The sequence below is a fragment of the Capricornis sumatraensis genome, chromosome 8 (genome assembly GCF_032405125.1).
Source record: "Capricornis sumatraensis isolate serow.1 chromosome 8, serow.2, whole genome shotgun sequence".
In the NCBI taxonomy this organism is placed as follows: domain Eukaryota; kingdom Metazoa; phylum Chordata; class Mammalia; order Artiodactyla; family Bovidae; genus Capricornis; species Capricornis sumatraensis.
The window spans coordinates 10,030,585-10,057,017 of NC_091076.1; the positions used below are offsets into that span (position 1 = coordinate 10,030,585).

Here is a 26,433-nt window from a genome sequence, read left to right on the forward strand (position 1 = left end):
TCACTCAGACTCACGTCCATCGAGTCAGTGATGTCATCCAGCCATCTCATCCTGGGTCGTCCCCTTCTCCTCCTGCCTCCAATCCCTCCCAGCATCAGAATCTTTTCCAATGAGTCAACTCTTCGCATGAGGTGGCCAAAGTACTGGAGTTTCAGCTTTAGCATCATTCCTTCCAAAGAAATCCCAGGGCTGATCATCAGAATGGATTGGTTGGATCTCCTTGCAGTCCAACTATATGGACCTTTGTCGGCAAAGCAATGTCTCTACTTTTTAATATGCTGTCTAGGCTTGGCAGGGCTGTAGATTTCACTCATTCGTGTAGCAATTATTTACTGAGCTACTGTCACTGCGTGCAATGACTGGTGGATGGGTGAATGTAAGAAAATATGCTCACAGGGACTGGAGATCAAGGCGGAGGGTCTCAAAGCCACTCCCACGTTACCTTACTTGGCTCCTGACCACCGGCCAGGCACGCTTGACACGCCGGATATGACGTCACCCACTTCCGTGGTTCCCAGAACTAGGCAATAGGACCGGAAATTACCCAGAGGGAAGGGGGTGTGCAGACTGACCGGAAGTGGGCCCAGACGGGCGCTGCCAGCTCTAGCTCCCGGGAGCCGCTCGAGACGAGCGTGAGGAGGGCGGGACACGGGGCGGGGCCGCTGCAGGGGCGGGGCTTGCAGGCTGGCAGGCGGGCGGGGGGCGGGAACCCCTTGTCCCCGCCGGACCCCGCCTGCCCCGGCGGCGGCGGCGGCGGCGCGGCCATGAAGCTGAAGCTGAAGAACGTGTTCCTCGCCTACTTCCTGGTGTCGATCGCCGGCCTACTCTACGCGCTGGTGCAGCTCGGTGAGCGGGGCGGGGCGGGGGTGCGGCGAGTCGGCGGAAGGGCATCCCGCCGCTGTGCATCCCGCCCTGGGGATGAGGCCCCGCGCAGACCCCATTCATCCGGCTCGGTCCTCCGACAGCCCCTCTGCGGCCCCTGGGCGCACTCCCCTCTCCAGAACGCACCGCGGCTGCCCGCCGCACCTCGGGTGAAATCAGACTCCTTCCCGGAGACTGCCAGGGCCCGCGTGATCCCGCCGCCGTCTGCCTCTCTAACCCCATTTCCCATCCCTCTCGCTCGCTCTGCTCCAGCCACACTGGCTTCATGACAGTTTCTCGAAAACCCCACGCTCGTTGCTCTAAGCACTTAACCTGTCTCTGCCTGTAACCTTTTCTCCCAGCTCTTCCCCAGCTGCCTCTTTCTCATCCTTCAGGTCTCAGCTCGCTGACATGTCACCGCCTCACAGAGGCCTTCCTTGACCACCTTAGCTAAAAGTAACTCTTCTTACTCTGGGTTCTCTTTTAAGCCTCCCTCCTATTTGTTTCCTTCATAGCCCTTACCACAGTTTCTAATAAATTGTATTAATTTGTTTCTTTGCTTAGTGTCCAGCTCCTCCACTAAACTGCAACCTCCATGAGGGCAGGGACCATGTCTGTTTGGTTTCCTGCTGCAGCCCGGGCACCTAAGGCAGTGCCTCCCAGGAGGAGCATTCAATAAATATTTATCCAGTGATGGAATCAATGAATTTAATGAGTCTTTGGTCACACAGCCAACGGAACAGATTGAACCCTGCCTCTTATGCAGGGATTTAGAGACTGGGCCACTGCATGATCCTCAGGTATTTGAAAGACTGCCCTGTTTTAGGAGATCAACTGTTCGTTATGCTTCCAGAAGGCAAAATTAGGCCCAGCAGGTAGAAAGGATGGAGGCAGGTGATCAGCTTAATAGACACATGAAAATTGTAATGGATGGAATTGTTAAAAGTTGGAGATGCGCTGCTAATTAAGGCAGCGAGTTCCTCACCACCCTAGGTGTAGAAAAGCTGTTAGAGAAGTTGTAAGGAGAGCCCCGCATTGGTTAGTTGAATGGGAAGGTTAATGCCCTTTGGGATGCTGAACATCCTGTGGTTCTCTGCCCCCATCCCTGTTTCCTGGGACCAGGCCAGCCATGTGACTGCCTCCCTCCCCTGCGGGCAGCAGCAGAGCAGCTCCGGCAGAAGGATCTGAGGATTTCCCAGCTGCAAGCCGATCTCCGTCGCCCACCCCCTGCCCCTGCCCAGCCCCCTGAACCCGAGGCTCTGCCTACTATCTATGTTGTTACCCCCACCTATGCCAGGTATGGGCTCTGACTCACCCAGGATCTGCATGGACCAAGAGGCTGGGGTTGATGATGAGCTTCAGGAGGCACTGGGCCAGGAGATGTTCTTCAGGCTAAGGCATTGCCAAATGTCAGGCTAAATGAACCACATCGTTACTCAGATCTTGGGGAAATTGTTTTTTTCTATAAACAATAGATGGGAGGACTTCCCTAGTGGTCTAGTGGTTGAGATTCCTGGCTGCCATCATGAGGACTGTGGGTTCAACCCCTGGTTGGGAGCTCTAGGATCCCGCATGCCATGTGGCATGGCCAAAAGATAAAGAATATAGACAGGGATGTGCCATGAAGTAGTGTTGAAAATTCCTGAGAAATTTTAAGATAACAACAATAAAGTTTCAAAGAAATTCTGAACTTGCCAAGTGAGTTCACTCTGACTCCTTAGGGAACCTTTGGTGAGGTAGTTTGAGAACCCCTTGACTAATGTAAAGTAGAGAAGGACTTGGCCATTCAGTCATATGGTGGTCTAGAAATAGTTACACCAGTTGTTATTTAGTGTGTTTACTCTCTGCCCCACACTGTGCTAAATGGGTTCCTTTTTAAAAAAAATAAAATAAAATGTAGCATTATTAGTGATACAAACCAACTGGGGAATGTAGTTTTGAAAGGAGCCAAAAGGACTTGCTGACATCTGCCTGGAATCAGATGGCTGGCCCACCTAGGCTAGGCATCTTAAGACCCTCCCCTCTCCATGCACAGGATGGGCAGGCCCATCTGAAGGGCAAAGAAACTTACAAGAGGCTCGGGGATGACCTTGGTTCAATCATTTTGGTCTAAGAAGGCACTGCCCTCTGCCCAGCAATGACAGACATCAGGAGACAGTGTCTACAAGACTCCCCCACCTCAGACTCCAGTTCTGTATTGTCTACAGAACCGGAAATCAAAAGACTTGGACTTCTCTGGTAGTCCAGAGGTTAAGACTGTGCTGCCAACGCAAGGGGTACAGGTTCAATCCCTGGTTGGGGAACTAAGGTCCCACATGCCATGCATCATGGCCAAAAAGATAAAAAAGTAACAGAGCAGGTGAGGGAATTCCCTGGTGGTCCAGTGGTTAGGCCTCTGCACTTCCACTTCAGGGGGCACAGGTACCGTCCCTGATTAGGGACCCAAGATCTCACAAGCTGAGCTATTCAGCCAAAAAACAACAGGGAGTTTGGGTGCTGGTCAGGGAAATGTCGTGAGGGTGCTAGGAGTGGCCCAGAAGAAGACATATGTGCCTGCTGGAGTGGGCAAATGGTGGCCACCCTTTCCCTCCTGCATCTTTTCCCCTGCAGGTTGGTGCAGAAGGCGGAGCTGGTGCGGCTGTCCCAGACCCTGAGCCTGGTGCCCCGACTGCACTGGCTGCTGGTGGAGGATGCTGAGGGCCCCACCCCATTGGTCTCGGGGCTGCTGGCTGCCTCTGGCCTCCTCTTCACACACCTGGCGGTCCTTACCCCCAAGGCCCAGCGGCTCCGGGAGGGCGAGCCAGGCTGGGTTCGGCCCCGAGGTGTAGAGCAACGGAACAGGGCCCTGGACTGGCTCCGGAGCGGAGTGGGTGCTGTTGGGGGAGAGAAGGACCCACCCCCACCAGGTACCCGGGGAGTCGTGTACTTTGCTGACGATGACAACACCTACAGCCGGGAACTCTTTGAGGAGGTGAGCACTGGCTCGGGGCTGGGGAAGCAGGCCCGGTGGGACCTGCTTCATCATTTTCCTTGGGTGGGGAGTGGAGGGGCAGAGTGACTCAAGTGGTCCTTGCTGCTGCTTCTCTTCCTCTGGGCCACTTCCTGTCTGTCTCTTCTTTCCTGACTTCCGCTAGATGCGCTGGACCCGTGGTGTCTCAGTGTGGCCTGTGGGGCTAGTGGGCGGCCTTCGATTCGAGGGCCCTCGCGTACAGGATGGCCGGGTTGTTGGTTTCCACACAGCCTGGGAGCCCAACAGGCCCTTCCCAGTGGATATGGCGGGATTTGCTGTCGCCCTGTCTTTGCTGTTGGCTAAACCCAATGCCCGGTTTGATGCTACCGCTCCTCGGGGCCATCTGGAGAGCAGTCTCCTGAGCCACCTTGTAGATCCCAAGGACCTGGAGCCACGGGCTGCCAACTGCACTCGGGTAAGGGGATGGAGGTGGGCATAGAAACCCGGTTCTAGGATGGACAGGAGATGGGAGAAGTGGAATGAGGCCCTGCGGAGCAGGATCGAGGATGGATGTTTGAACAAGGAGAGACCCTGCAGAGCTTGCTTACTCTATTGAAGGGGAAGTCAGAGAAGGAAAGTGGTCTCTTGGCACCCCTGAGACAGACAGACAGGGTAAGGGATTAGGCCCCATTTCAGAGGCACTGGCTTCCCTTATGGCTCAGATGGTAAAGAATCTACCTGCAATGCAGGAGACCTGGGTTTGATCCCTGCGTTGGGAAGATCTCTTGGAGAAGGGAATGGCAACCCGCTCCAGTATTCCAGCCTAGAGAATTCCATAGAAAGAGAAGTCTGGCAGGCTACAGTCCATGGGGTCGCAGAGTTGGAAATGACTGAGCGACTAACACTTTGACTTTCAGAGGCACTAAAGCCTCCCCCTTCCCCTGCCCTTCATACTTGGCAGCCAACATGGTGTGTGTCCAGGAGGTGGGAGGATCCATTTTATCCTGAGTGCCCCAGAGGCTTGGCTGAGGCTGGGCTCGGCTCTAACTGAAACCTCCCTGGACAGGTTCTGGTGTGGCACACACGGACGGAGAAGCCCAAGATGAAGCAGGAGGAGCAGCTGCAGCGGCAGGGCCGCGGCTCAGACCCAGCTGTCGAGGTGTGATGGTGGCCTTACCCTGCCCACCAGCTCACCAGGCACAGAGCTGTGGGACTGTGCCCCTGGCCCGCCCAGGATGTGGTTTTCCAAGTCCTGACCCCTCAGAGCCAGGAGCGGCCCCTCCACCCCTTCAGCCCCTCCCCTGGCCTGCCATGTGGCACTGCCCACAGGCTAGGGACAAACAGCCCTCCTATTGAGCCAGACTGGCCCTGTCTGGGGTGGAGCAGAAAACAGACAGACTCAGGAGGGAGGGCAGCTGAGTCACTGGGTAACTTATTGGGGCTGGGCATGCACTAGGGGGGCTGGAGGAGCTGGGCTGGACCCTCCCCACCTGAGCATGCTGACCCCACCCCCTCCTACCTCCAGAATAAAAACTCAACCTGGCGGGGCCTCTGTGTTCCTTCACTTCCCACGTCAGGTTCTTGCATTTGATTCTTACCAGGGTCAAAACCCTTGGGTCCTGGCTTCTCCATCAGATGGAAATCAGTTCTTTCAGGGCCCCCCACCCCCTTAAAGAGAAAGATCAGGAGCTTCAGTCCGAAAGCTTTATTGAGCCTGTGCACCAGAAGTAGCTTCCCCGGCCTTCCCATGTCATTTCTACCACCTTGGTTTGGGTTTTTTTTTTCTGTCCCCTGGTGGTTCTGGCCATGGACTAGGCCCTAGGACACCTGGTTTTCTCTCCTACCCCATTCCAGCTCACTGACTATCCTTAACCCTCTAATCCCAGATTCCCCCCCCTCCCCATCACGGGGAGCCTATAAGGAGTTGTGAGCTTTCCAGTCTTGTCCATCCCTCCCCTTCCCCCCACACCCATCCCCACCTTAAGTTCTAGGCCTCAGGGTAGACCCTCCTTGGGAGGTTCCTCTTCTGGTGGGGCCTCCCCAGGTGCTGGCCTGTGGGGCCCCGCTCCCTGTAGCCAGGCTGTTTTCAGCATGTCTTTCAGCCCAGCAGGAAAGAGGTAGCCCTGGGCCTCTCCCTCCCCATCAATGACTCCTCCGAGCCCCTCCAGTGCTGTCTGCAGGTACCGCAGGCCCAGAAGTACCAGAGTCTGTGGGGGGAAGCAAGAAGCAAGAGGTCAGCAAGGGTCAGCAGTTCCAGGGGTCCCTGGGTTGGAGGCGGTGAGGAGGCCTCAGACTCTCTGCTGACTCACCTGCAGCAGGAAGGTAACAGCCAGCGTGTTGCCCAGTGTGCTTGCCAGCCCCTGCAAATGCCCCAGTAACACCTCATGGCATCCTTGGGACCAGAGGTTGAGGTTGGGCTGTCGGGGATCAAAGAGGGGGTGGGCGTGGGGGTCTGAGAGCTGGCTTTGCAGGCAAGGTCTGGGTGAGTGGGGATTACAGCAGGAGAAAGGGACCCCATCAATCAGATACAGGCCTTCCACATTGCTCTGGATCCGGCTGCAAAGGGAGGGGAAGGGGTGTTAGGATATCTGGAGATAGAGGCCTGAGGGAGAAGCTGCAGGGTACAGAAGTTGAGAAGGGAAAAACGAGGGAAACATTTACCAACTGCTTTACTATGCCAGGCAGCCATAATTCACTTATCGTTACAACAACTCTGTGAGATGGTAGTTTTATCATCTCTAGTTTACCATGCCCTGGGTCACACAGCTGTTGCCCCATTCCCTCAATCACTAGATGAATTATTGCCTACCTGGGTGAGGTGGGGTTTCAAGGAAAGAGGAGAAGGAGGAGGAGAAGGAGGGGAGAAGCAAATCACTCACTCAACCACGTCATGGTCATTGGGATCCAGGTAACGGTTGCTGACCCACTGGATTCCAAACCAATCCTTGTAGCCATGACGGCCGCAGCAGTGGTACCTCAGCTGCAGCTCATCCAACAGCCGTTTGGCTTGACAGCGTCCGGGCACCTCTGTGTCCTTGTAGTGAGCCAAGGCAGACCCCAGGCCCTCTTCCAGGCCCGTGTCCAGAGTCCCAGGTAAAGCCAAGGCTAGTCCCAGGGCGAGGACCAGGAGCCCCCCGCCCCCTGCCGTGCCAGCCACCAGCAGTGGGCCCAGGACCCCTCGCCAGGGAGGGTATTGTTCTGCATCCAGACTGGCCCGGCTAGCTCCTGAACTCACCAGTCCTGTGCCCAGAGCCACCGCACTGGCCGCCAAGGCAACCTGGGGCAGGGCAGAGAACGGGCAGGAGGGAGCCAAGAAGGTACCAAGGTGCCACAGCTGAACCAGGAGGTGCCCGCTACAGAGCAGGGTGAGGCCGCCGACCAGCACGAGCAGCCAGGAGAGGAGCCAGAGCCCCTGCGCCAGACGGATGCGGGGCTGGAGGGGCAGGACCAGGGGCAGCACCGGCGCCATCTCCCATCTCTGCCCGAGGGACAGCAGAGCTGTCAGGGGCTGGGGTTGGCCGCGGCAGGATGCTGCGTCAGCCCGGCCCGGCTTGAGCTGGGCTAATGCCACCCTGACCCCAATACCCTGGGCATCCTCCCGCCACAGCCTTAATAACCCGCCGGCCGGCTCCTCAGCCAGTCCCAGTTCGGGATGCTTCGGCTTTGCCCCTGAGGGAAAGCCCCGCCCCCGGGCAAAGGGCCGATTTCGTGACCCCGCCTCTGCCCCCTCGCGGAAGTGGGGAGGGGCTGGTCGGTTCTACCCCCCAGAGGCAAGGGGCTGGGGGCGGAGACCTCGGCCCCGCGCTCCTTCCCGGGTCCCCAGGGAGTCCGAGGGCCAGGATCCCGGAAGGGCCTGGAGGGCGGTGGCCCGAGGGGACCCGTTTGGGGGGGGGGGGGTCAGAGGGTTGGCCCCGCCCCCGTAACGAGCCGCGAGGCCCGGACAGGGAGGGGTTACCAGGCGGCCCGGCCCCCCCCTCGTCCCGCCCCCCCTCCCGCGCTTCCTGGCGGCTCCGCGTCCGGGGCCTGTTTGTGCTGCGGCGCTGGGGCCCGGGACGGCCCCGCCACCCCACCCCCGGGAGCCGAGAGCGGCCCGGGGAGAGTCCGAGGCCCCGGCGAGCCCCGGAGCCTGCGGCCCCCTCCCCACAGCGCCCCCTCCAGGCCCTTTGCCCGCGCCCGACAGCGCCCCCGTGGGGGTGGCTCGGCTCCCTCGCGCGCGCGCCCCGGGGTGCTTCCCCTTCCCCTCTCCCTGGCCATGGCCCCAGCGGCTTAGACGCCTCCTCCTCCGCCGCCGCCGCTCGGAGCAAGCCGGGGGCCGGATGGACGGGGCCGGGGGGCCCGGTGAGTACGGGGCGGGGCGGGCGGCGTGCCCCTTCCCGGAGCGCCGGCCAGTCTGGCGCTGCCATTGCCCGACGGCTGTCCCGGGCGTCCCCGCGTGCTCCTTGGCCCCGGGGGCTCCGAGCATCCTCCACGGTTCCTCAAGCCGCTCCCCCTAGTTACTTGGGTCCTCCAACTGTCATTTCGGACTTCGACAATGCCATCCTGCCCCCCGTATTACTCTGGGCCCCTCCAAAGTTTCCGAACCTCCTGTGTTACCCTGGGCTTCTTTCCCTGCTTTGTTGGGTCTTTTTACTCCTGATCTCCTCTGTGACCCTGGAACCTGCGCTGGGACCTCTGCTCTCCGCTGCTAACCCTCTCCTGTCACTCCGGACCTCTTCTCTTCTGAGTCCTCAGGATGACTGTCCTCTGAGTCGCCCGCTTCTCTCCTGGTGCTCCCTCGCAGTTTCTCTGCCTTCCCTGGAGTCCTACGGTTACTCTGGGCTGGGCCCTGTCGTCCCTCATGCGCCTCCGTCTGTGGTTCCCACGTTCCTCGGCAGAACTCCATATTTCCCCCCTGGTACTCCATGGTACTCCCTGTCTTTGCGGAGGCTGGGACAGGCAGCAGGAAGGGAGCTCTGCCAGGTTCCTCGCCTGCCCTGCCAGAAGGAGGCCCTTGATCCTTTTCCCACTGTCTCCTCCCCTCTGGGAGCGCTTCCAAGCCTGGAGTTGCTTGCAGGGGGCAGTCCTATTGGACAGATGCAAAGTTAGAGAGAGAATCCCCTCAAGCCTTTCCCCAGGTGTGTGTGTTGGGGGGAGGGGGTGTGACATGCTGACAGCTTCTTGCCCCTTTCCCAGGTGAGGGCCCGGCTCAGGAGGCCCTGCAGTCCTTGAGCCGGCGGCTTCAGGTGCAGGAGAAGGAGATGGAGCTGGTGAAGGCAGCCTTGGCAGAAGCTCTTCGCCTGCTGCGGCTGCAGGCACCCCCCACCTCCCTGCAGGACCCTGGCACCCTGGGCCCTCCAAGGGACAGGTATGCATGTGGTCACTCCCTCCTCCTCCTCCTCCTCGATAGGGGCTCTAGGGCCACCAAGTTGATGCACTGTCTCCCCAGCAGCCCCGCAGCCCCCCCAGGACTGCCACCCACATGCAGCCCCTCCTTGGTGAGCCGAGGCACCCAGACGGAAGCAGAGATGGAGGTGGAAGCATCCCCTGGCCCCCCCGGGCTGAGCAACGGGCCCCCAGTCCCTCCGGGGGGCAGTGAAGAACCTAGCGGGACCCAGTCTGAAGGAGGGGGCAGCAGCAGCAGTGGCACAGGCTCCCCCGGCCCCCCAGGGATCCTCAGGCTGGCTCAGCCCCCGCAGCGCATTGACGCGTAAGTGTCCTGTGGTCGAGGCTGGGCGGGAGGGTGGATAGGGGAGCTGCAGCGGCAAGAATGACGTTCACCTGCTCACTGTGCTCTGTCCAGGCCACGGAGAAATTCTTCCTCCTCGTCGCCTTCAGAACGGCCTCGCCAGAAACTCTCCCGGAAGGCAGCTTCCTCGGCCAACCTGTTGTTGCGGTCAGGGAGCACAGAGAGGTGGGCGAGGCTCCCCCGGCCCGCCCCCGCCCCCAACCCCCCCAACCCAGGCTCAGGTTCTTGACTTTCCACATCCCTCACCTGGCTTCCCTGGGTGGGGTGGGGGGCCTCATTGCCCAACAGGAAGAAAGGAACAAGCCAAGCGCTCCTGGGGTGCCTGCTGTGTACCCAGCACTGTGCCAACCCCTCGACCTCCTCCATCTCATTCAGTCCCCACGACATCCTTGGGGGGTAGGTGGTCTCATGCTGTTCATTGGCCAGGTGAGGAAGCAGGCTCAGAGAGGGTAAGTCATTTGCCTGGGGTCACGCAGCTAGAGCCAGGATTTCAACTGAACTCTTCCTGACTCCAGTTACCCCTGCCCTCTCCACCATACCACAGCATCCCTTTCAAGTTCCCAAGAGGGTTTTCCGAAAGTATTCATAGTTTCCATGGGTGACTCTCCTCAGATTCCAGCTCTCTTCCCCTACCCCAGCCTACCACACTTTAGAGAGCAAGGGGGAAATCCCAGTGGATTGTCTCAGAGTGTGTACAGGCTCCAGGACACCCAAGTGCTTACTCTCACCCTATCCTCGGCCTCTCCTTTATTCTTGGAAGAGAGGTTGACATCTTATTATCCTCTGATGACAGTGATCTCTGGAATTCACCTCTCACTTTCCCCTTGAGAGACAAGGACTTTCCTGCTGACCTCTCAGATCCCCAAGAGGCAGGGCTGTGGACCTTCTAGAGTCACTATGGGCCCATTTTACAGATGGAGAAATGAAAAGGTTGATAGGCAGAGGCCTGGTGGTCTGGAAGAAAGTGTCACCGCACACTACCTCTTACAGCCATGCTTGGCCCCTTTAGTCTCGGTCTTACACCTTACATGGAGCCCATTTACACCAGAGCCCTCACTGCTCACGATGCAAACTTAGAGTGTGCAGAGGTGGCTGTGACCTCTAGGGTGACCTCCTTCCTTGTGTCCTGCCCCTCCTCAGTTCTGTCTTGGGACCTGACCGCAGTCCCTGCCCTTTTCTCTCTGCCCAACAGCCGTGGGGGAAAAGACTCCCTCTCCAGCCCTGGCGGTCCTGGCTCTCGGAGGAGCAATTACAATTTAGGTATGTCCAGAGGGATCTGGAAGAACTTGGATGATGGGCTTGGGGCTACAGCCCCAGGAGCCGTTTGGCAGGGAGCTGTGAGGTACGGTGGTTGGAGCTCTGCCCTGACTTTCCTAGAAGGGAAGCTGCAGGACGGTGGTTGACACCTGCTCGTTTTCACTGTAGAAGGCATCTCAGTGAAGATGTTCCTCCGAGGCCGCCCCATTACCATGTACATCCCGTCTGGCATCCGCAGCGTGGAGGAGCTGCCCAGCGGCCCACCCCCGGAGACCCTCAGCCTTGACTGGGTGTATCCTGCCCCCTTCAACCCCCTGGCAACCACCCTTCCCATCATGAACCCTCCCCGCCCCCTGCTTTTTTACGATTTCCTCCTGGGTCTGCAAGGAGAGGGAGACTTCTGAATCCTCCCCATCTATCCTCTGCCAGTGGCGCTGCTGGTTGGAGCTCTGTCTTTCTCCTCTTTTCCTCACTGTGCCCTTGATCCAACTCTTTCCTTGACCATGATCCCCACTCCAGGTATGGGTACCGGGGTCGTGACTCCCGCTCTAATCTGTTTGTGCTGCGCTCTGGGGAGGTGGTCTACTTTATCGCCTGTGTGGTGGTGCTGTACCGACCCGGGGGGGGCCCCGGGGGCCCTGGAGGTGGTGGTCAGAGACATTACCGGGGGCACACAGACTGTGTTCGATGGTGAGGGTCCGAGGGCTGGGGAGTGGGCAGCTCAAGGCGTGGGGAGGGTGGGCTTGGCAGAAGGAAGGTCTTGGGTGAATGTGGAGAAGCAGGAGAGGAGAGTGGGCTTGCTGCTCTGCAGGGCCAGGGGACGGTGTCCTGGGTGGTCTTGAGAGACCGACCCCCTTCCCTAGAGTGTCTCCTCCCCCACTTAGCCTGGCTGTTCACCCTGATGGTGTGCGTGTAGCCTCAGGACAGACAGCCGGCGTGGATAAAGATGGAAAGGTAAGGCCACAGTCAAACACCAGGGTGAGATCCCAGCCCGGTCCTCCTTCACGCCCCTGACTCCTTCTCGCCCCTGACTCCTTCTCCTCCACCAGCCCCTGCAGCCTGTGGTTCACGTCTGGGACTCCGAGACGCTGCTGAAGCTGCAGGAGATTGGACTGGGGGCCTTCGAGCGGGGTGTGGGGGCCCTGGCCTTTTCAGTTGCGGTGAGCTGGCCCTGGTGCCTCGAGGCCCCCATTTCCTTGTCTGGGAACCCCCTTCTTGTACTTCACCAGGAAGCCTCAGAGGTCTTGGCCTTCCCGAGCCCTGCCCAGCTGGTTCTCCTAAGAGACACGTGGCCCCTTCTGCTCTCTCAGCCTGTCATGGCGCCCCTCACCTCATTTAGACCCGGAACCCCCTGACTGCCAGGCCTCACTTGACCCCTCCGGTGTGTCCTCTGGCCTCAGGATCAGGGCGCTTTCCTCTGTGTGGTGGATGATTCCAACGAGCACATGCTGTCGGTGTGGGACTGCAGCCGGGGCACGAAGCTGGCTGAGATCAAGGTGAGATGTCCAGGGGGCTTGGCGGGGCACTGGGCGGGTTGGGGTGCAGAGAGCTCCAAACTTCCCAAACACGAACCTCCCTTCTGGGGAGGTCCCCTGGAGCAAGCCTCCTAGCTTCTCTGAGGCTGTGAAGTGGGGACCACAGAGGTTCTGACCTCATGAGAGACAATGTGTAAGGCATTAGCGAGTGATGGAGAGTGGCGCTCTTAGGGGACCAGGGCCTTGGAGGAAGGGTTGTCCTGAGGGTTCTGGACCTCAGCAGACCAGCTGTCAGGGTGCCATTCTGGTGTAATGAAGGTATACAGGGCTTGGGTTGGCTGAATCTAGTATCTTCCCTTCAGAGTACAAACGACTCAGTCCTCGCCGTTGGCTTCAACCCTCGTGACAGCAGCAGCATCGTCACCAGTGGGAAATCCCACGTCCACTTCTGGAACTGGAATGGTGGAACAGGGGTTCCTGGGAACGGGATGCTCACCAGGAAACAGGGTGTCTTTGGGGTGAGGCGTGGATGGGTGCAGGATGCGGGGGAAGGCAGAGTGCAGATGAAAGCATTGGTCTGGGTACTATAGACCCTAATGCTATGCAATTCCCAGTGGTCCCGTGACTTGTAGTCTTTGCCCTACCCTTTGACCTCTGCTCTCTGCTCGCCTCGCCCCTAGAAATACAAGAAGCCCAAGTTTATCTCCTGCTTTGTGTTCCTCCCCGATGGAGACATTCTCACTGGGGACTCAGAGGGGAACATCCTCACCTGGGGGCGGAGCCTCTCCGATTCCAGGACCCCAGGCAGGGGTGGGGCCAAAGGTACGTGATGGAGGTGGCATCCTGGAAGGCTAGTTCCCCAGAGGGTCTGTGAAGTCAGAGGAGAGGATTTCCCATCCTTTTACCTGGGGAGCTGATGGGTTCTGTCGGAGGGTGGGGCTCTTTAGGCAGCCAGAATAGAAAGGTAGTGGGCAGCATGGCAAAGGGAGGAGGCTGGGGCTTTGGAGTCTGCCAGGCTCTGGGCTCACCTCTAGTTCTGGCCTTTAGGAAGTCACCTCACTTCTTTGAACCTTAGTTGTTCAGTCTGTAAATTGGGGAGAAGAGCCAAGGATCAGAGACAGCATTCAGCGGGCACTCAGCAACTGGGAGTCATTACTCTATTGTGACCGCCTAGGCTGCTCTTGTTCCCTCCTTCCCTGCACCCTACAAGCATGACTACCTGGACTTTGCCAACAGAGACCTATGGGATTGTGGCCCAGGCCCACGCGCATGAAGGTTCCATCTTCGCCCTGTGTCTCCGGCGGGACGGGACTGTGCTGAGTGGTGGTGGGCGGGACCGCCGGCTGGTCCAGTGGGGGCCCGGGTTGGTGGCCCTTCAGGAGGCGGAGGTGACGGCTGGCCTGGGGTCAAGGGAAGGAGGGGGACAAAGAATGGACAAGGGGCTCCTGACCTTCTGCACCCCTCTGCAGATTCCTGAACACTTTGGGGCCGTGCGGGCCATCGCAGAGGGGCCTGGCTCTGAGCTGCTGGTGGGCACCACGAAGAATGCGTTGCTGCGGGGAGATCTGGCCCAGGGCTTCTCCCCTGTAATCCAGGTTGGGGGGGCAAGGTTTTTGGGGAGCAGGGAGGGAAGAGCTGTGGGGAGATGACAGAGATGACAGCCGTGCTCCGCTGCAGGGTCACACGGATGAGCTCTGGGGGCTCTGCACACATCCCTTCCAGAACCGTTTCCTCACCTGTGGCCATGACCGGCAGCTCTGCCTCTGGGACGGGGAGGGCCATGCCCTGGCCTGGAGCATCGACCTCAAGGTAGAGAGCTCTGTGTCCCCGGATCCTCGCTGTCACACCCACCGTGACTTCTGTGGCCGCCACTCCTTCCCCAGTATCCACTTCCCTTTTGCTCCCAAAGGCAGCCACCTTGCATTGGTGTGACTGTACTGGCTGCTAAAATATTTATTCTTCTGTACTGATGGTACCAGTGTCCCTGAACACTGTCCGCCCCCCAACCCCTAGACCTCTTGAGCCGGCAACTAATGGTTAATCTCCCACACAGCTGGGGGTATCAGTTCTGGTGGCTAAGTGTTTTGAGTAGCACCTCTGTTTAGGCTCCAAAGGCACCCTGCCTGCCATCCCAGGTCTCCTGTCCCTCTCCTTGGAAGCGGGGAGGCTTTGCCATTGTTATCAAGATGACAAGGTATCCATCTTAGTTCCCTCACTCGAAAGGCATCTTCTTGAATTCACCTTCTCCCCTCTCCCAGGAGACTGGTCTCTGTGCTGACTTCCACCCCAGTGGGGCAGTTGTGGCCGTAGGACTGAACACAGGGAGGTGAGAGGGAGCCAGAACTCCTGGGAGGGGAAAGTAGGAGGTATGGGAAGGGTTTCTGGTAATGGGGGGCAGTGGAGGACTGTGATCGCTGCCTGTTCAGGAGCCCCAACTGCACCCTCCCACTCCTCAGTGCTTTCCCTGCAGCCTGGGTCTCCCTTGCTCTCCTGTGTGTCATCACACCCTCCCCCGTCCACTCCCCCTCCTCTGAGAGTGGAGGAGGTGGCAGCTCCAGATAGAGGAGCAGGGGATGGGCGGGGCATAGGGGAAACTAACACAGGGTAGTGACAAGCTTACAGAATCCACAGAGCCTTGTCTTTGGGCCCTTGGACTCCTTTTCGGAAGGTATCAGGAGCCCCTCAGCTTTTATCTGCCCTTAGCCCCTTTCCACTTCCCAGCATATGAATGTAATGGCAACCTCCCTGTCTGTATCATAGCCTTTCTTTTGGTGTCTCTGAAGCTCTCTGACTTGCCAACCTGCACCCTGCTCAGGACAGGTATCCTCATACCTGTTTTCCACCTCCTTCCTTTCCAGGTGGCTGGTTTTGGATACAGAGACCAGAGAGATTGTGTCTGACATCACCGACGGCAATGAGCAGCTATCAGTGGTCCGGTACAGCCCAGGTGGGAGCCACCTCCACCCCAGACCTAGACTCATCCCTGGCCCTTCCCTCTCTGAGTGACTGTCTTTGTAGATGGGTTGTACCTGGCCATCGGTTCCCATGACAACATGATCTACATCTATAGCGTTTCCAGTGACGGTGCCAAGTCCAGCCGTTTTGGCCGCTGTGTGGTGAGGAAGCTGGGTTGGAGGGTGGGGCATTGCTATAGCAGGTAAACTAATGCCCTTCTGGGGGTAGGGGTGGGAAATGGAGGCTGCATTTTCAAGTCTCTTGACCTTTGCTCCCAGGGTCACTCCAGCTTCATCACTCACCTTGACTGGTCCAAGGATGGGAACTTCATCATGTCCAATTCTGGGGACTATGAGATCCTTTACTGTGAGTGATAGTAGGGGAGTACATGAGGAGAGGGGAATTGGGGTGGGTTTTATTTATGTAAGTGGGCTGTTGGTTGGGAGGGAATGAAGGAAATGTAGGGAAGCTCCCAGTAGAGGGGCAATCAGATAGGGGCTGAAGATGAGTTTATACACAATAGAAGAAATGTCACTGGACAGAAAAACCACACACGCAGTTTACCACCACGTCTTGTTCCCACCAGGCCTTAAGAGAGTTGAAAAATGTACTAGGGAAAAGATTGTTTTGGAAAAGTTTCTCAGGACAGGTGTGGAGGGGTTGACTTATCGAGAGAGGAGAACTTCAGATGAGAACTCAGGAAGCACAAGGGGCTGGGTTTTGCCCTGGGCTGAGGGCTACCACTCTGACCAGATCACATGCTGTGGCCTCAAGCCAGTCTTTCCAATCTGGCCTCCCATGTCATCCTCCCCACGGAGGACAGGGTGAGAACTGAGCTGGGTGGGCTCCCTCTCCCCAGGGGATGTGGCTGGAGGCTGTAAGCTGCTGAGGAATCGCTATGAGAGCCGAGACCGGGAGTGGGCCACCTACACCTGCGTGCTGGGCTTCCATGTCTACGGTGAGAAGGGGCACAGGGCCGTGGAAACCTGCGTGAGTGTGGGGGGACAAGGTGCAGCCAGCCTGGGGCTCGGAATGCTGGACATGTGTAGGGGGTGGACGTCAAGAAACTGGCAGATCCAGCCCAAGAGCCGCCCCCCTCCCCCACCTCCGCCACTGGCCCTCGGGACTGGGAAGGATTGCCAGGAACGTGGTGGGTGGGTGGCCGGGCTGCCTGAGCTAGGGGGGAAATGGTGCAGCTCTGGACCGCGGGTGGGGGCGGGGAGGTCGGGCTGAGGCCGGCTGCTGTGATAGGCGTGTGGCCAGATGGCTCGGATGGAACTGACATCAACTCCCTGTGCCGCTCCCACAATGAGCGCGTCGTGGCCGTTGCCGACGACTTCTGCAAAGTGCACCTCTTCCAGTACCCGTGCGCGCACGCCAAGGTGAGGCCTCCCGGGGCCTTCGGGGCGGGGCGGGCGGCCGGAGTTCCTCGGCCGCTGCAGCTCCATCTTCTCTCCTGCCCAGGCGCCGAGCCTCGTGTACGGTGGTCACGGCAGCCACGTGACCAGCGTCCGGTTCACGCACGACGACTCGCACCTCATCTCGCTGGGCGGCAAGGACGCCAGCATCTTCCAGTGGCGAGTGTTGGGCGCTGGGGGAACGGGGCCGGTGCCCACCACGCCCTCTCGAACCCCCTCCCTGTCCCCTGCCTCCTCTCTTGACGTCTGACCCCTGCCGGACGGGACCCACCGGCCCTGCAGTGTGGCCCTGCCCCACCCACCCAAATTCCCCAGGACCGAGGTGACCCTGGTCCTCGACTTCGAGACATTCCCGAAAGTGCATTTCCTTGGAGGGGGCGAACGGCACCCCTGCACACACTGTATAGACCCGCTGGCTGAGCCGGGCAGCCCCAGCCTGGGCCCTGACTCCCGCTGCCTGCTGAGGGGCAATAAACCAAAAGCAAAGTCGCCTCCCAGTCCTTTTGTGGGGCGCGGCTGGGCGCCTCGGGGCTTTATGGGGGTGGGGAGGAAGGCAAAGGGGAATGCGGAAAAGGTGAGGGAGGGTGGACTTTTTATGCAAATAACAGGCGAAGCCTCTTGCAAATAACTGCGAGGCTCAAAGGCGCTTCGAGTTTTTCGCGGCCGCTGGTGGAGCTGCAAGACTCCGGCTAGCAGAGAGTTAAGCTCAACTCCTCTCCCCGCCCTCGGAGGCGGGGCCGAGCCGCAACGGAAATAGCCGAGTGCCGGGCCGCGGTTGGCCGGAGGGAGCCGAACTTCTTCCGGAAGTAGCCGAGCTTTGCGGGCTTGCTCTCCGACCGGAGCCGAGTGCTGGGCCTTGTTCTCCGGATCCGCCGAAGGTGTTCCGGAAGGAGGCGAACCCCGAGGCGGGCCGGCAAGTCTTCGCGGCGGCCCTCAGAGTCCAACGTCTGGTGGGACTCGGCGAGGGCGGAGGTAGCTGCAGCCTGCCTCCGGTCCGGCGGGATCCGAGCTCGTTCCGGAAGAAGCCGAGCGGGCCGGCGCCGGTCTCGGCGTCCCGGGCGTGAGGCTATAGAGGCGGCGGCGACAGCGCGGGCCGGGATGAGCCGCGACGGCTGAGGCTGCGGAGGCGCCGGCTGCGCGGGCCCGACTGAGACTTCTCCGAAGCGCCAGCCCCGCGCTCAGGGCTTCGCTTCGAGTCCTGCCCTCGGGAGCCTTCCGGACCCCTTTGTGCGGCCGGAGGCGGCGGCGGCGGCGGCGGGAACGGCCATGGCGGCCAACATGTACCGAGTGGGGGGTGAGTACCGGGTGTTAGGGGCTTCGGGACTCGGGGCGGGAGAGGCTCGGCTCCCAGCGGCGCGGGGACCCGCGTCTGGGGCGGCGTGGTCCAGAGCGCGGACCGGAACCGGAACCGGGAGCATGGGGAGCGAGGGCGCGGGGATCGCGACGCGCCCGGGCTCCGAGACTCCCGGGGAGGCTGCGGGCGGCCCGACGGCACTCTCAGGGCAGCGTCTGGGCCGCCGGGGTCGTGGAGTGGGCTTGCGAAAGTGGTTCCAAAGGGGCTGACAGGGCAGGCAGGGGGCGCGAAGGGCCGGGGCAACTGCTTGGCCACCAACGGGGGAGCGGCCGGGAGGTTTCCTCTTCCCAGGCGTTATTGTGCGCCTCGGTTCACAAAGGTGGGGGCCCTGTACAGGGGTGAGCAGTTGCTCTCCTGAACGAGACCGGGATGCAACTCCATCGCTGAGCTGTGGGGACTGCTGAGCAGGGGAACCCCCTGCTTCTCTTGTCTCCTCCTTAAGGCTCACTTTTGAGCGGAGGATCTGATTTAAGAACTGGGTGATTAGGGGGTGGAACGTCCGTCCATTATTTTCTGCTAGTCTGTTCACTTCCACTTTTCTGCGTCCTCTCTACCTAGACCCTTATCTCCTTTTGGTCTACTCAGGCCTCCTTTCGCTCCTCCCACTCTGGTACTGGACTCTCCCATCTACTCCTCTGATCTTCCCGGTTCTTCCCCACCCCCTCCTACAGATTACGTCTATTTTGAGAACTCCTCCAGCAATCCTTACCTGGTTAGAAGGATTGAAGAGCTCAACAAGGTGAGTAGAGCAGAGGCCCGCCACTCCCCCCCTACCCAGCAACCTCCGTCTTCTTTTTTCAGAGATCTGTAACTTCAGGTGAATGAGAGACAGAGAGAACGCAAACCCTGTCCTAAGTACCCATGCATATTCATTCATTCATTTCTTCCACACTTTCAGGAAAGGCTATTAAGAGCTTAGTGGGAACTTTACTGTTCTGTTTTTTGGGGGGCTGAGGAAAGGGATTTGGAAGTCTGTCCTTAAATGTGAATCTCTTGATTCATAATTTGAGTTTTTCTTACATCCTTTAGAAACTTGTTCACTGATGTTAGTCTCTTCTTTATGCATTTCCACTTTCAAATGATTTTCACCACCGTTTTTTCTCTCCTTAGACTGCAAATGGAAACGTGGAGGCAAAGGTTGTGTGCCTTTTCCGGCGAAGGGACATTTCGAGTAGCCTCAACAGCCTGGCTGATAGTAATGCCAGTGAGTGTCTTTGTCCCCACCCCCGGTTTCCCTGTCTCCCCCTGCCCATGATCTGAAGCCTGGGCATGTCCCTGCAGGTGTTCTCTTGTAGCATGCCCAAGGCAGGGGTGTGAGTTTGGGGGTGGGAAGTGCCTGGTCTGCAGAGGGAGGCCTGTTTTTACATGTTGGGTTAGAAGCAAGGTGGAGAGGCCATGATAAGGAAAGCCAGAATTTGGCTTGTGTGTGAGTGTATTTTTGAATCTGCCTTTGTGAATGGTGTATGTAAAAGAGATGATAGTATTTAAATCGGGGATGAGGAAGCACTTTAGAGAAGCAGATCTCTAGGGGGACAGTTTCGGTTGTGTTGGGATGATAGGTGGTGACTGCGAAGGTCAGGTGAAGAGAAGAGACTGTACTGAGAAGCCTGCATAATAGGAAGGCAGGTTTTTGGTGTGATCATGAGGTGGTAAGACTACACTGATGGGATAAAATAGGAAGCCAGGAACATTTTCTTGCACTTTTTCTCTATTTTCACATAGCCCAGGACTCACCTAGCCCTGGACTCTGTTTTACATCTTTCCCTTTTCTTTTCACCCTATCCTGCTTCTCTTGATGCTTTCATCTTTTTAGATACACAGCCTTCTGTTTTCTTTAGTTTCTTTTTCCTTTCCTGCTTTGACTTTCTTTCCCCTTTCTCTTGTTCTTCCTTTCTAAATTATTATCCTTATTTTGGGCTTCTTTGAGCATTGGGCGTGAAGGGGTTAATGAGGACCTGGGCCGACCAAGTTCTCTGGCTCTCTGGGGTTTCCAACCCTGTCTGGCAGGGGCTGACCTTGGTCTTGTCCAATCGGAAAGGCTGTGGGGGGTGTGGTCCCCCTTGCCTTAGCACAGGGTTTCCGGAGCACACAGGCAAGGGGTGGAGCCTACTGCACACCCCTGCCCCCCCCCTTCTCCTTGAGGTTGGGAACAATGCACCAATGAGCCTGGGCCTGTGGCTCTTCTGCCCCCTCCCTGTTTGGTTGGCACCCAACCAAGTTAACCCTTTCCACTAAGGTTTCAGGGCAAGTTGCAGCTCCTTGGGGAGGAAGGTGTTGGCACTGGCTTGAGAGGTACTGTCCTTGAGAGCCCCCAAAACAAACTATTATTAGCAAATAGAAAACAAGAGAGTAAGGGTTGCATGTGATGTTTAAGAGCAGAGTCTCCTGAAATTTGCAGAGGAACTGGTAAACACAATTTTGTGTGATGCTTTTATTTATTTATTTATTGTCACTGAATTTCTGGACCCCAGGTTAGTTTAGCAAGAAAGAGACAAGTGCGATATTCTTGCTGGGCCTGGTGTGGGCAGATTTGTGCCATATGAGTGGTATCTGAGCATTGGCACCGGGGTTTGCCGTGTGTTTCTGTGGCAGCCTTTGTACTCTCAGCATGTGTATGTACAGTTGTGTCTGACTCTGTGACCCCATGAACGAAGCTTGCCAGCTTCTCTGTCCACGGGATTTCCCAAGCAAGACTACTGGGAGCAGGTTGCCATTTCTTTCTCCAGGGTATCTTCCCCTCCCAGGGATCCAACCCCATCTCCTGCATTGATTGGCAGGCAGATTCTTTACCCATGAGCCACCTGGGAAGCCCTTGTACCCTGAGCAGCTCTTCCCTAAAAGCCCTGATTAGTGATGAAGAGTTGGGAGCACCTGTGATGGCGACAGGGGCGGGCTAAGAGGTAAGGGTGGTGTGGTGAGGATATGGAAGGCAGGTCCTTGAGGAATGTGAGGAAAACATAAAATATTTTCCCTGGGTTAGAGTTTTTAAGGTGGCTTCTTTCTGAATTAGTTTCTGACTTGCTTTCTTCCTCCTAAATCTCCCAGGGGAGTTTGAGGAGGAATCGAAGCAGCCAGGGGTGTCAGAACAGCAGCGACATCAACTGAAGCACCGAGAACTTTTTCTTTCTCGGCAGTTCGAATCATTGCCAGCCACCCACATAAGGTATGGGGCAGTCAGAGCCACTGTGGCTTGCATGCACTTATTTAGAAGGTGGAGAGGAGGGGCTAGCGTGCGGGAGATGCCGCACGGAGGAAATGAGCTCACCCAGGGTTTTCTGACCTCTCTCCTGTAGGGGGAAATGCAGTGTGACCCTCTTGAATGAGACAGATATCCTGAGCCAGTACCTGGAAAAGGAGGTGAGAAAGAAGTGTTGGGAGAAGAGGGAGTGAAGTGGGTATTGCCCCAAAAGGCAGGAAGAAAGTCTGACTGGGATGAGGTACAGGTTGACAGTCTGCCTGTCTTGGGAACTCCAGATAACCCCCGTGTCCCCTGCCTATGAGGACTGCTGCCCAGCTTACTTTCTCTTTTTCTGTCTCCAGGACTGCTTTTTTTACTCACTGGTGTTTGACCCTATGCAGAAGACACTTCTAGCTGATCAGGGAGAGATCCGAGTTGGTTGCAAATACCAAGCTGAGATCCCAGATCGCTTGGCAGAGGGTACGCAGCAGGAGAGACTGGGTTATGACCACTGGGATATCTTAAGATCAAAGTCTCTGAGTGGTGGGCCTTGGCTTTGTGTGGTGCACAGTCTGTGTGGCTCTGTGTTAATGACCCGGGCAGACTGGGACCTTAGGAACCTGAAGGGGGCAGATGGGCACACTGGGAAGAGAAGTCTGAGAGTTAAGGTGGCTAATAGAATCCAAGGAGGAGATGAGGTGTTCCTGTGTCAAGGCACCTATTTTTCTCCTGGATGATAACCATTTCTCCACTCCACAGGAGAATCTGATAATCGGAACCAACAGAAGATGGAGATGAAAGTCTGGGATCCAGACAACCCTCTCACAGACCGGCAGATTGATCAGTTTCTCGTGGTGGCCCGGTGAGGGGTGGGTGGATGGGGAAGATGGGCTGTGGGCGGTGTGGACATAGTTCTGAGTCATGTTCTTAAGAGATGGACTTTAATTATTTTTGGCCTGGGTGTTGTCCTCCGCCCCCGCTCCCCCCCCCCCCAACCCGCCTCATCTGGCTTGATTCCTCAGCCCACTCGAACTTTCTTTCCCTGACTTCTCACTCTCTCCTTTAGAGCTGTGGGGACCTTCGCAAGAGCCCTAGATTGCAGCAGCTCCATTCGGCAGCCAAGCCTGCACATGAGTGCAGCCGCTGCCTCCCGAGATATCACCCTGGTGAGCAAAAGTTGGTGGGTAGTTGGGTAGGCTGTGTTTTGCAGGGACCTGCAGAGCCTCGGGACTCTGCAGGGAGGAGGTTATCTCTGAGGTGGGGGGAGTACTTAAAGAGCAGCAGGGGAGTGGTGCTGAGAGTTTCGGGTCATCAGCATCGCTTCCCACCTTTCCTGTAGTTTCACGCAATGGATACGTTGCAGAGGAATGGCTATGACCTGGCTAAGGCCATGTCGACCCTGGTGCCCCAGGGCGGGCCCGTGTTGTGTCGCGATGAGATGGAGGAATGGTCAGCCTCAGAGGCCATGCTGTTTGAAGAGGCCCTGGAGAAGTATGGGAAGGATTTCAATGATATTCGCCAGGACTTTGTAAGTGGCTGGAGCTAGGAGGAGGTGGAAGAGGTGGCAGATGAGGGAACGAGGCTCTGGGACCAGATCCCAGCTCACCCTTCTCTCCGTCTCTTCAGCTACCCTGGAAGTCACTGGCCAGTATAGTTCAGTTTTATTACATGTGGAAAACCACAGACCGATACATTCAACAGGTAAGATCTGGGCTGGGGAGGCTGGACCAGAGGCCCCCTGCTCACCTCTGCTTTTGAAGTTGATGACACCCCCCACCACCCCCTGCTGAGATGCTCTGATCCTTTTTTCTTTTTCTCCTTCCCGCAGAAAAGATTGAAAGCTGCTGAAGCAGACAGCAAACTAAAACAAGTCTACATCCCTACCTAGTAAGTATGATGGGTAAGGGTGTGTTTCTTCTCTCCGCCCCTCACCTGTGCTTTTCTAAGTGATGGGGGTGCACAGGAGACAGGGGCAAATTATGGGGACAAAGTGGAAGTCTTTCCTTGACCAGTTCCTGGTTTCTCTCCCATCAGCACCAAACCAAACCCTAACCAGATAATCTCTGTGGGCTCAAAACCTGGCATGAATGGGGCTGGATTCCAAAAGGGCCTGACTTGTGAGAGTTGCCACAGTGAGTTCCAGAGAGGGATAAGGGATGCTGGGGGTGAGTGGGGTGTTTGCCTCAGAGGCTCAGGTGGCATTTACCTCCTGACTGTTCCCTCCGCTCGTGCTCCCACAGCCACACAGTCTGCCCAGTGGTACGCCTGGGGCCCACCCAACATGCAGTGCCGCCTCTGTGCTTCCTGTTGGATCTACTGGAAGAAGTACGGGGGACTGAAGACCCCAACTCAGCTTGAGGGGGCTGCTCGGGGCACCACAGTAAGGATGGATGAGGAGCAGGTTGGGGAGAGCAGTAAGCTAATTGATGTGAGCTTTAGGCGAAGGCCAGGACACCCAGCTCCAGTAAGGTGATGGCTTGACTGCGGGTGGCGGGGGTGGGACTTGGTAGTGGTTGGGGAGCCAGGTGGTCAGGACAGCAACAAAGAAATCAGGCGGGAATAAATCCTCTGCTGACAGTGGAAGAAGGGAGCCTTGGTGACTGACTGTTCTCCCTTTATCCTATGTCCTTCCAGGAGCCACACTCGAGGGGTCATTTGTCCAGACCAGAAGCCCAAGGTCTCTCCCCCTATACAACCAGCGCCAACCGGGCCAAGCTGCTGGCTAAGAACAGGCAAACATTCCTGCTCCAGACCACGAAGCTGACCCGTCTTGCCAGACGCATGTGCAGGGACCTGTTACAGCCGAGGAGGGCTGCCCGACGACCCTACGCCCCTATCAATGCCAACGCCATCAAGGCAGAGTGTAAGGGCAGGAGTGCTGGGCTGGTGGCACGTGCGGGTTGCTGTGGCCAGAGACCAGGGTTTTCTCTGGGTGTTTAATGACAGCAGAGGTAGTAGGCCGCAAGGACTTGTTACGGATTAGACATGGTTCCTTGGGACTTCCCTGGTAGTGCAGGGCTTAAGACTCCACGCTCCCACTGCAGGGGGAGCAGGTGCAATTCCTGGTTAGGGAGCTAGGATCCTGCATGCTGCACAGTGTGGCTCCCGGCCCCGGAGAGACCTGAATGGTGACGCACCTTCAGAAGCTGTCGTCTTTGTTCTCCAGGCTCCATTCGACTTCCTAAGGCTGCCAAGACTCCACTGAAGATTCACCCTCTGGTGCGGCTGCCCCTGGCAGCTATCGTCAAAGATCTGGGTAAGGGATGGGGAGCTAGGTGACTCAGGGTGGGTTTAGGATGGGGAGCTGCTAGGTGGTGTCTGGCTTTTATTATCAAGACCCTAGTCTTCCTCTGCTTTTTTCTTTCTCACTGAGTCCAAAGAGGTTTAGTCTTAACTGTACTTTTGTAGGATAAAAATGTTCTTCTCATAAGCTATCCAGTATAATTACATACTGATTGATAAGAACATGTTCATATGTGACTTTGGAAATACTGCTAATTACTTGTCAGACCCCTCTCCCATCACTACTTTCCGGTATTCATAGAGAAAGTGTGAACGTTCTCTAAGGTTTCTTTTAATTTTTTTCTGACAGTGGCCCAGGCACCTCTGAAACCAAAAACACCTCGGGGTACCAAGACACCGATCAACAGAAATCAGCTGACTCAGAACCGGGGACTAGGGGGCATCATGGTGAAACGGGCCTATGAGACTGTGAGTGGGCCAAATGGAGTTGGGTGGGCTTTTATATCTGACAGGTGATTGGGAGTCCCCTCTCTCATTGTGTTGCCCCACCTTTTTCCAGATGGCAGGAGTTCCTTTCTCTGCCAATGGAAGGCCTCTGGCCTCAGGGATTCGCTCAAGCTCACAGCCAGCAGCCAAGCGTCAGAAACTCAACCCAGCTGATGCACCTAATCCTGTAGTGTTTGTGGCCACAAAAGATACCAGGTAGGGAGCCTGCCATGGGAGGGGCCGAGAGGTCAACAACCCAGATGGGTGGGTATGGGAAAGGAAATAGGATCTGAGCAAGAGCAGCTCCATGAGACTGGGTTGTGTGGGCGGGATGCTGGGAAAAGATGGGCTGGAAGGTGGCATCGTAGTGGAATGTGGAGCTTCACCTTGACGGTCTTTGGTTTTTTTGCTGCCTCTTCTCTTGCCGGCCAGAGCCCTGCGGAAGGCTCTGACCCACCTGGAAATGCGGAGAGCTGCCCGCAGACCCAATTTGCCCTTGAAGGTGAAGCCACCGCTGATGGCAGTGCGGCCCCCAGTCCCTCTTCCTCCATCGTCACATCCTGCCAGCACTAATGAGCCCATTGTCCTGGAAGATTGAGCATCTGTGGGGAAGGGAGGTGGGCTGAAAGCTAGAGGGAGGGTGCACAGGGCACCCAGCCTCCCTTCCCTCTAGTATCAAAGGGAATGAGGAGTGAAGGAGGGAGGGAGCAAATGAGTGTGTCCTTGGAGGGGCCGGGCGCCCTCTGGTGTTAGCACTTGGAGGCTTGTCCCCTTCTAATGCCTCTCCATGCCTGGTGGTGGAGGGCAGACTGCAGGATCTTGGCTCATTGTGGGGACCTAGCCTGTTTTGGGGGGTAGGACCCACAGTTGTCTTGGACAGTTTGGGGGGGAGGGTTTTTTAATTTTTTAAAAATTTTGCCTCCCTTTGTGAAAGGGGATGGGGGAGGGGAAGAGTAAACAGATACCAGGTGGTAGTATCTGGTTGGGGGAGGGGGGCGTGCACTGCCATGACTGCCATGTCTTTTTTTTTTTTTCCTAATTGGGGGTTTCTCTTGCCGTCCGGTGTCCGGACTTTCCTAATTGGAGTTTGAAGCCCCTAAGCTGGTATCAATCCCAGCCTATGCTCGCTCTTTCCTTTCCTCCCCTTGTCCCCTCTGCCTTTTGTACGCCAGTTCTCAGAAATAAAGACCTTTTGTCTGTTTTTTTAACCTCGGATTCTGTAATTGGTTCTTATAGTAACAAATAAAAAGCTGTTTTCTTCAGCTCCTCCTGGCTCAGCTATTCTCTGCTGTGTGTGTGTGTGGTGGCTTCTATAGGAGGGGGTGTTCATGTGTCTGGTGGTTTCTATAGGAGGGTGTGTGTGTGTATGTGTTTGGGATACAACACATGTCTTGGATTGGGAAAATAAAGGACAAAGCACAATAGAGAAGGTGCAGATGGGGCTTGCTCTGGGAACAACTTTATGTGCTATGTAGCCTGGACAGGTGGCTTGCTCTCATTTTGCTTTCCTGTGGAGTCCAGACTGCTCCCC

General features: G+C 57.1%; 4 protein-coding genes across 7 annotated transcripts; 3 read left to right on the plus strand and 1 right to left on the minus strand.

The window, feature by feature from the left end:
• Nucleotides 1-720: 720 nt before the first annotated feature.
• On the plus strand, nt 721-5,321 carry B3GAT3 (beta-1,3-glucuronyltransferase 3). The gene is made up of 5 exons (XM_068976880.1): nt 721-846; nt 1,984-2,158; nt 3,472-3,832; nt 3,996-4,286; nt 4,878-5,321. Exons 1-5 carry the CDS (start codon nt 765-767, stop codon nt 4,974-4,976), a joined length of 1,008 nt encoding a protein of 335 aa, XP_068832981.1. The 5' UTR covers nt 721-764; the 3' UTR covers nt 4,977-5,321.
• Nucleotides 5,322-5,799: 478 nt separating this feature from the next.
• On the minus strand, nt 5,800-7,610 carry ROM1 (retinal outer segment membrane protein 1). Its single transcript, XM_068978247.1, has 3 exons — nt 6,691-7,610; nt 6,121-6,367; nt 5,800-6,018 (listed from the first exon to the last, which is right to left on the minus strand). The coding sequence occupies exons 1-3, from the start codon at nt 7,278-7,280 to the stop codon at nt 5,806-5,808; spliced, it is 1,050 nt and encodes a 349-aa protein (XP_068834348.1). The 5' UTR covers nt 7,281-7,610; the 3' UTR covers nt 5,800-5,805.
• Nucleotides 7,611-8,046: 436 nt separating this feature from the next.
• EML3 (EMAP like 3) lies at nt 8,047-17,119 on the plus strand. Of its 2 annotated transcripts, none has more exons than XM_068978604.1 (22): nt 8,047-8,149; nt 8,984-9,155; nt 9,237-9,497; nt 9,591-9,701; nt 10,729-10,796; nt 10,962-11,085; nt 11,313-11,483; nt 11,678-11,747; nt 11,843-11,953; nt 12,194-12,289; nt 12,631-12,786; nt 12,949-13,090; nt 13,505-13,656; nt 13,738-13,863; nt 13,946-14,077; nt 14,527-14,594; nt 15,127-15,215; nt 15,287-15,384; nt 15,502-15,589; nt 16,083-16,181; nt 16,475-16,605; nt 16,688-17,119. In XM_068978604.1, the coding sequence occupies exons 1-22, from the start codon at nt 8,128-8,130 to the stop codon at nt 16,889-16,891; spliced, it is 2,691 nt and encodes an 896-aa protein (XP_068834705.1). In that variant the 5' UTR covers nt 8,047-8,127; the 3' UTR covers nt 16,892-17,119. The 2 variants fall into 2 exon arrangements, with proteins under 2 accessions (XP_068834705.1, XP_068834707.1); XM_068978606.1 differs by having other exon boundaries at nt 9,240-9,497.
• Nucleotides 17,120-17,309: 190 nt separating this feature from the next.
• On the plus strand, nt 17,310-25,825 carry MTA2 (metastasis associated 1 family member 2). Of its 3 annotated transcripts, none has more exons than XM_068978140.1 (18): nt 17,310-17,935; nt 18,667-18,734; nt 19,106-19,199; nt 21,041-21,158; nt 21,289-21,352; nt 21,536-21,653; nt 21,933-22,035; nt 22,240-22,339; nt 22,513-22,701; nt 22,800-22,874; nt 23,002-23,060; nt 23,208-23,305; nt 23,414-23,553; nt 23,808-24,036; nt 24,340-24,429; nt 24,766-24,902; nt 24,976-25,118; nt 25,335-25,825. In XM_068978140.1, exons 1-18 carry the CDS (start codon nt 17,908-17,910, stop codon nt 25,498-25,500), a joined length of 2,019 nt encoding a protein of 672 aa, XP_068834241.1. In that variant the 5' UTR covers nt 17,310-17,907; the 3' UTR covers nt 25,501-25,825. The 3 variants fall into 3 exon arrangements, with proteins under 3 accessions (XP_068834241.1, XP_068834240.1, XP_068834242.1); XM_068978139.1 differs by having other exon boundaries at nt 17,314-17,935; nt 24,766-24,884; XM_068978141.1 differs by lacking the exons at nt 21,041-21,158; nt 21,289-21,352; nt 21,536-21,653 and having other exon boundaries at nt 17,516-17,935; nt 24,766-24,884.
• The last annotated feature ends 608 nt before the right edge of the window (nt 25,826-26,433 follow it).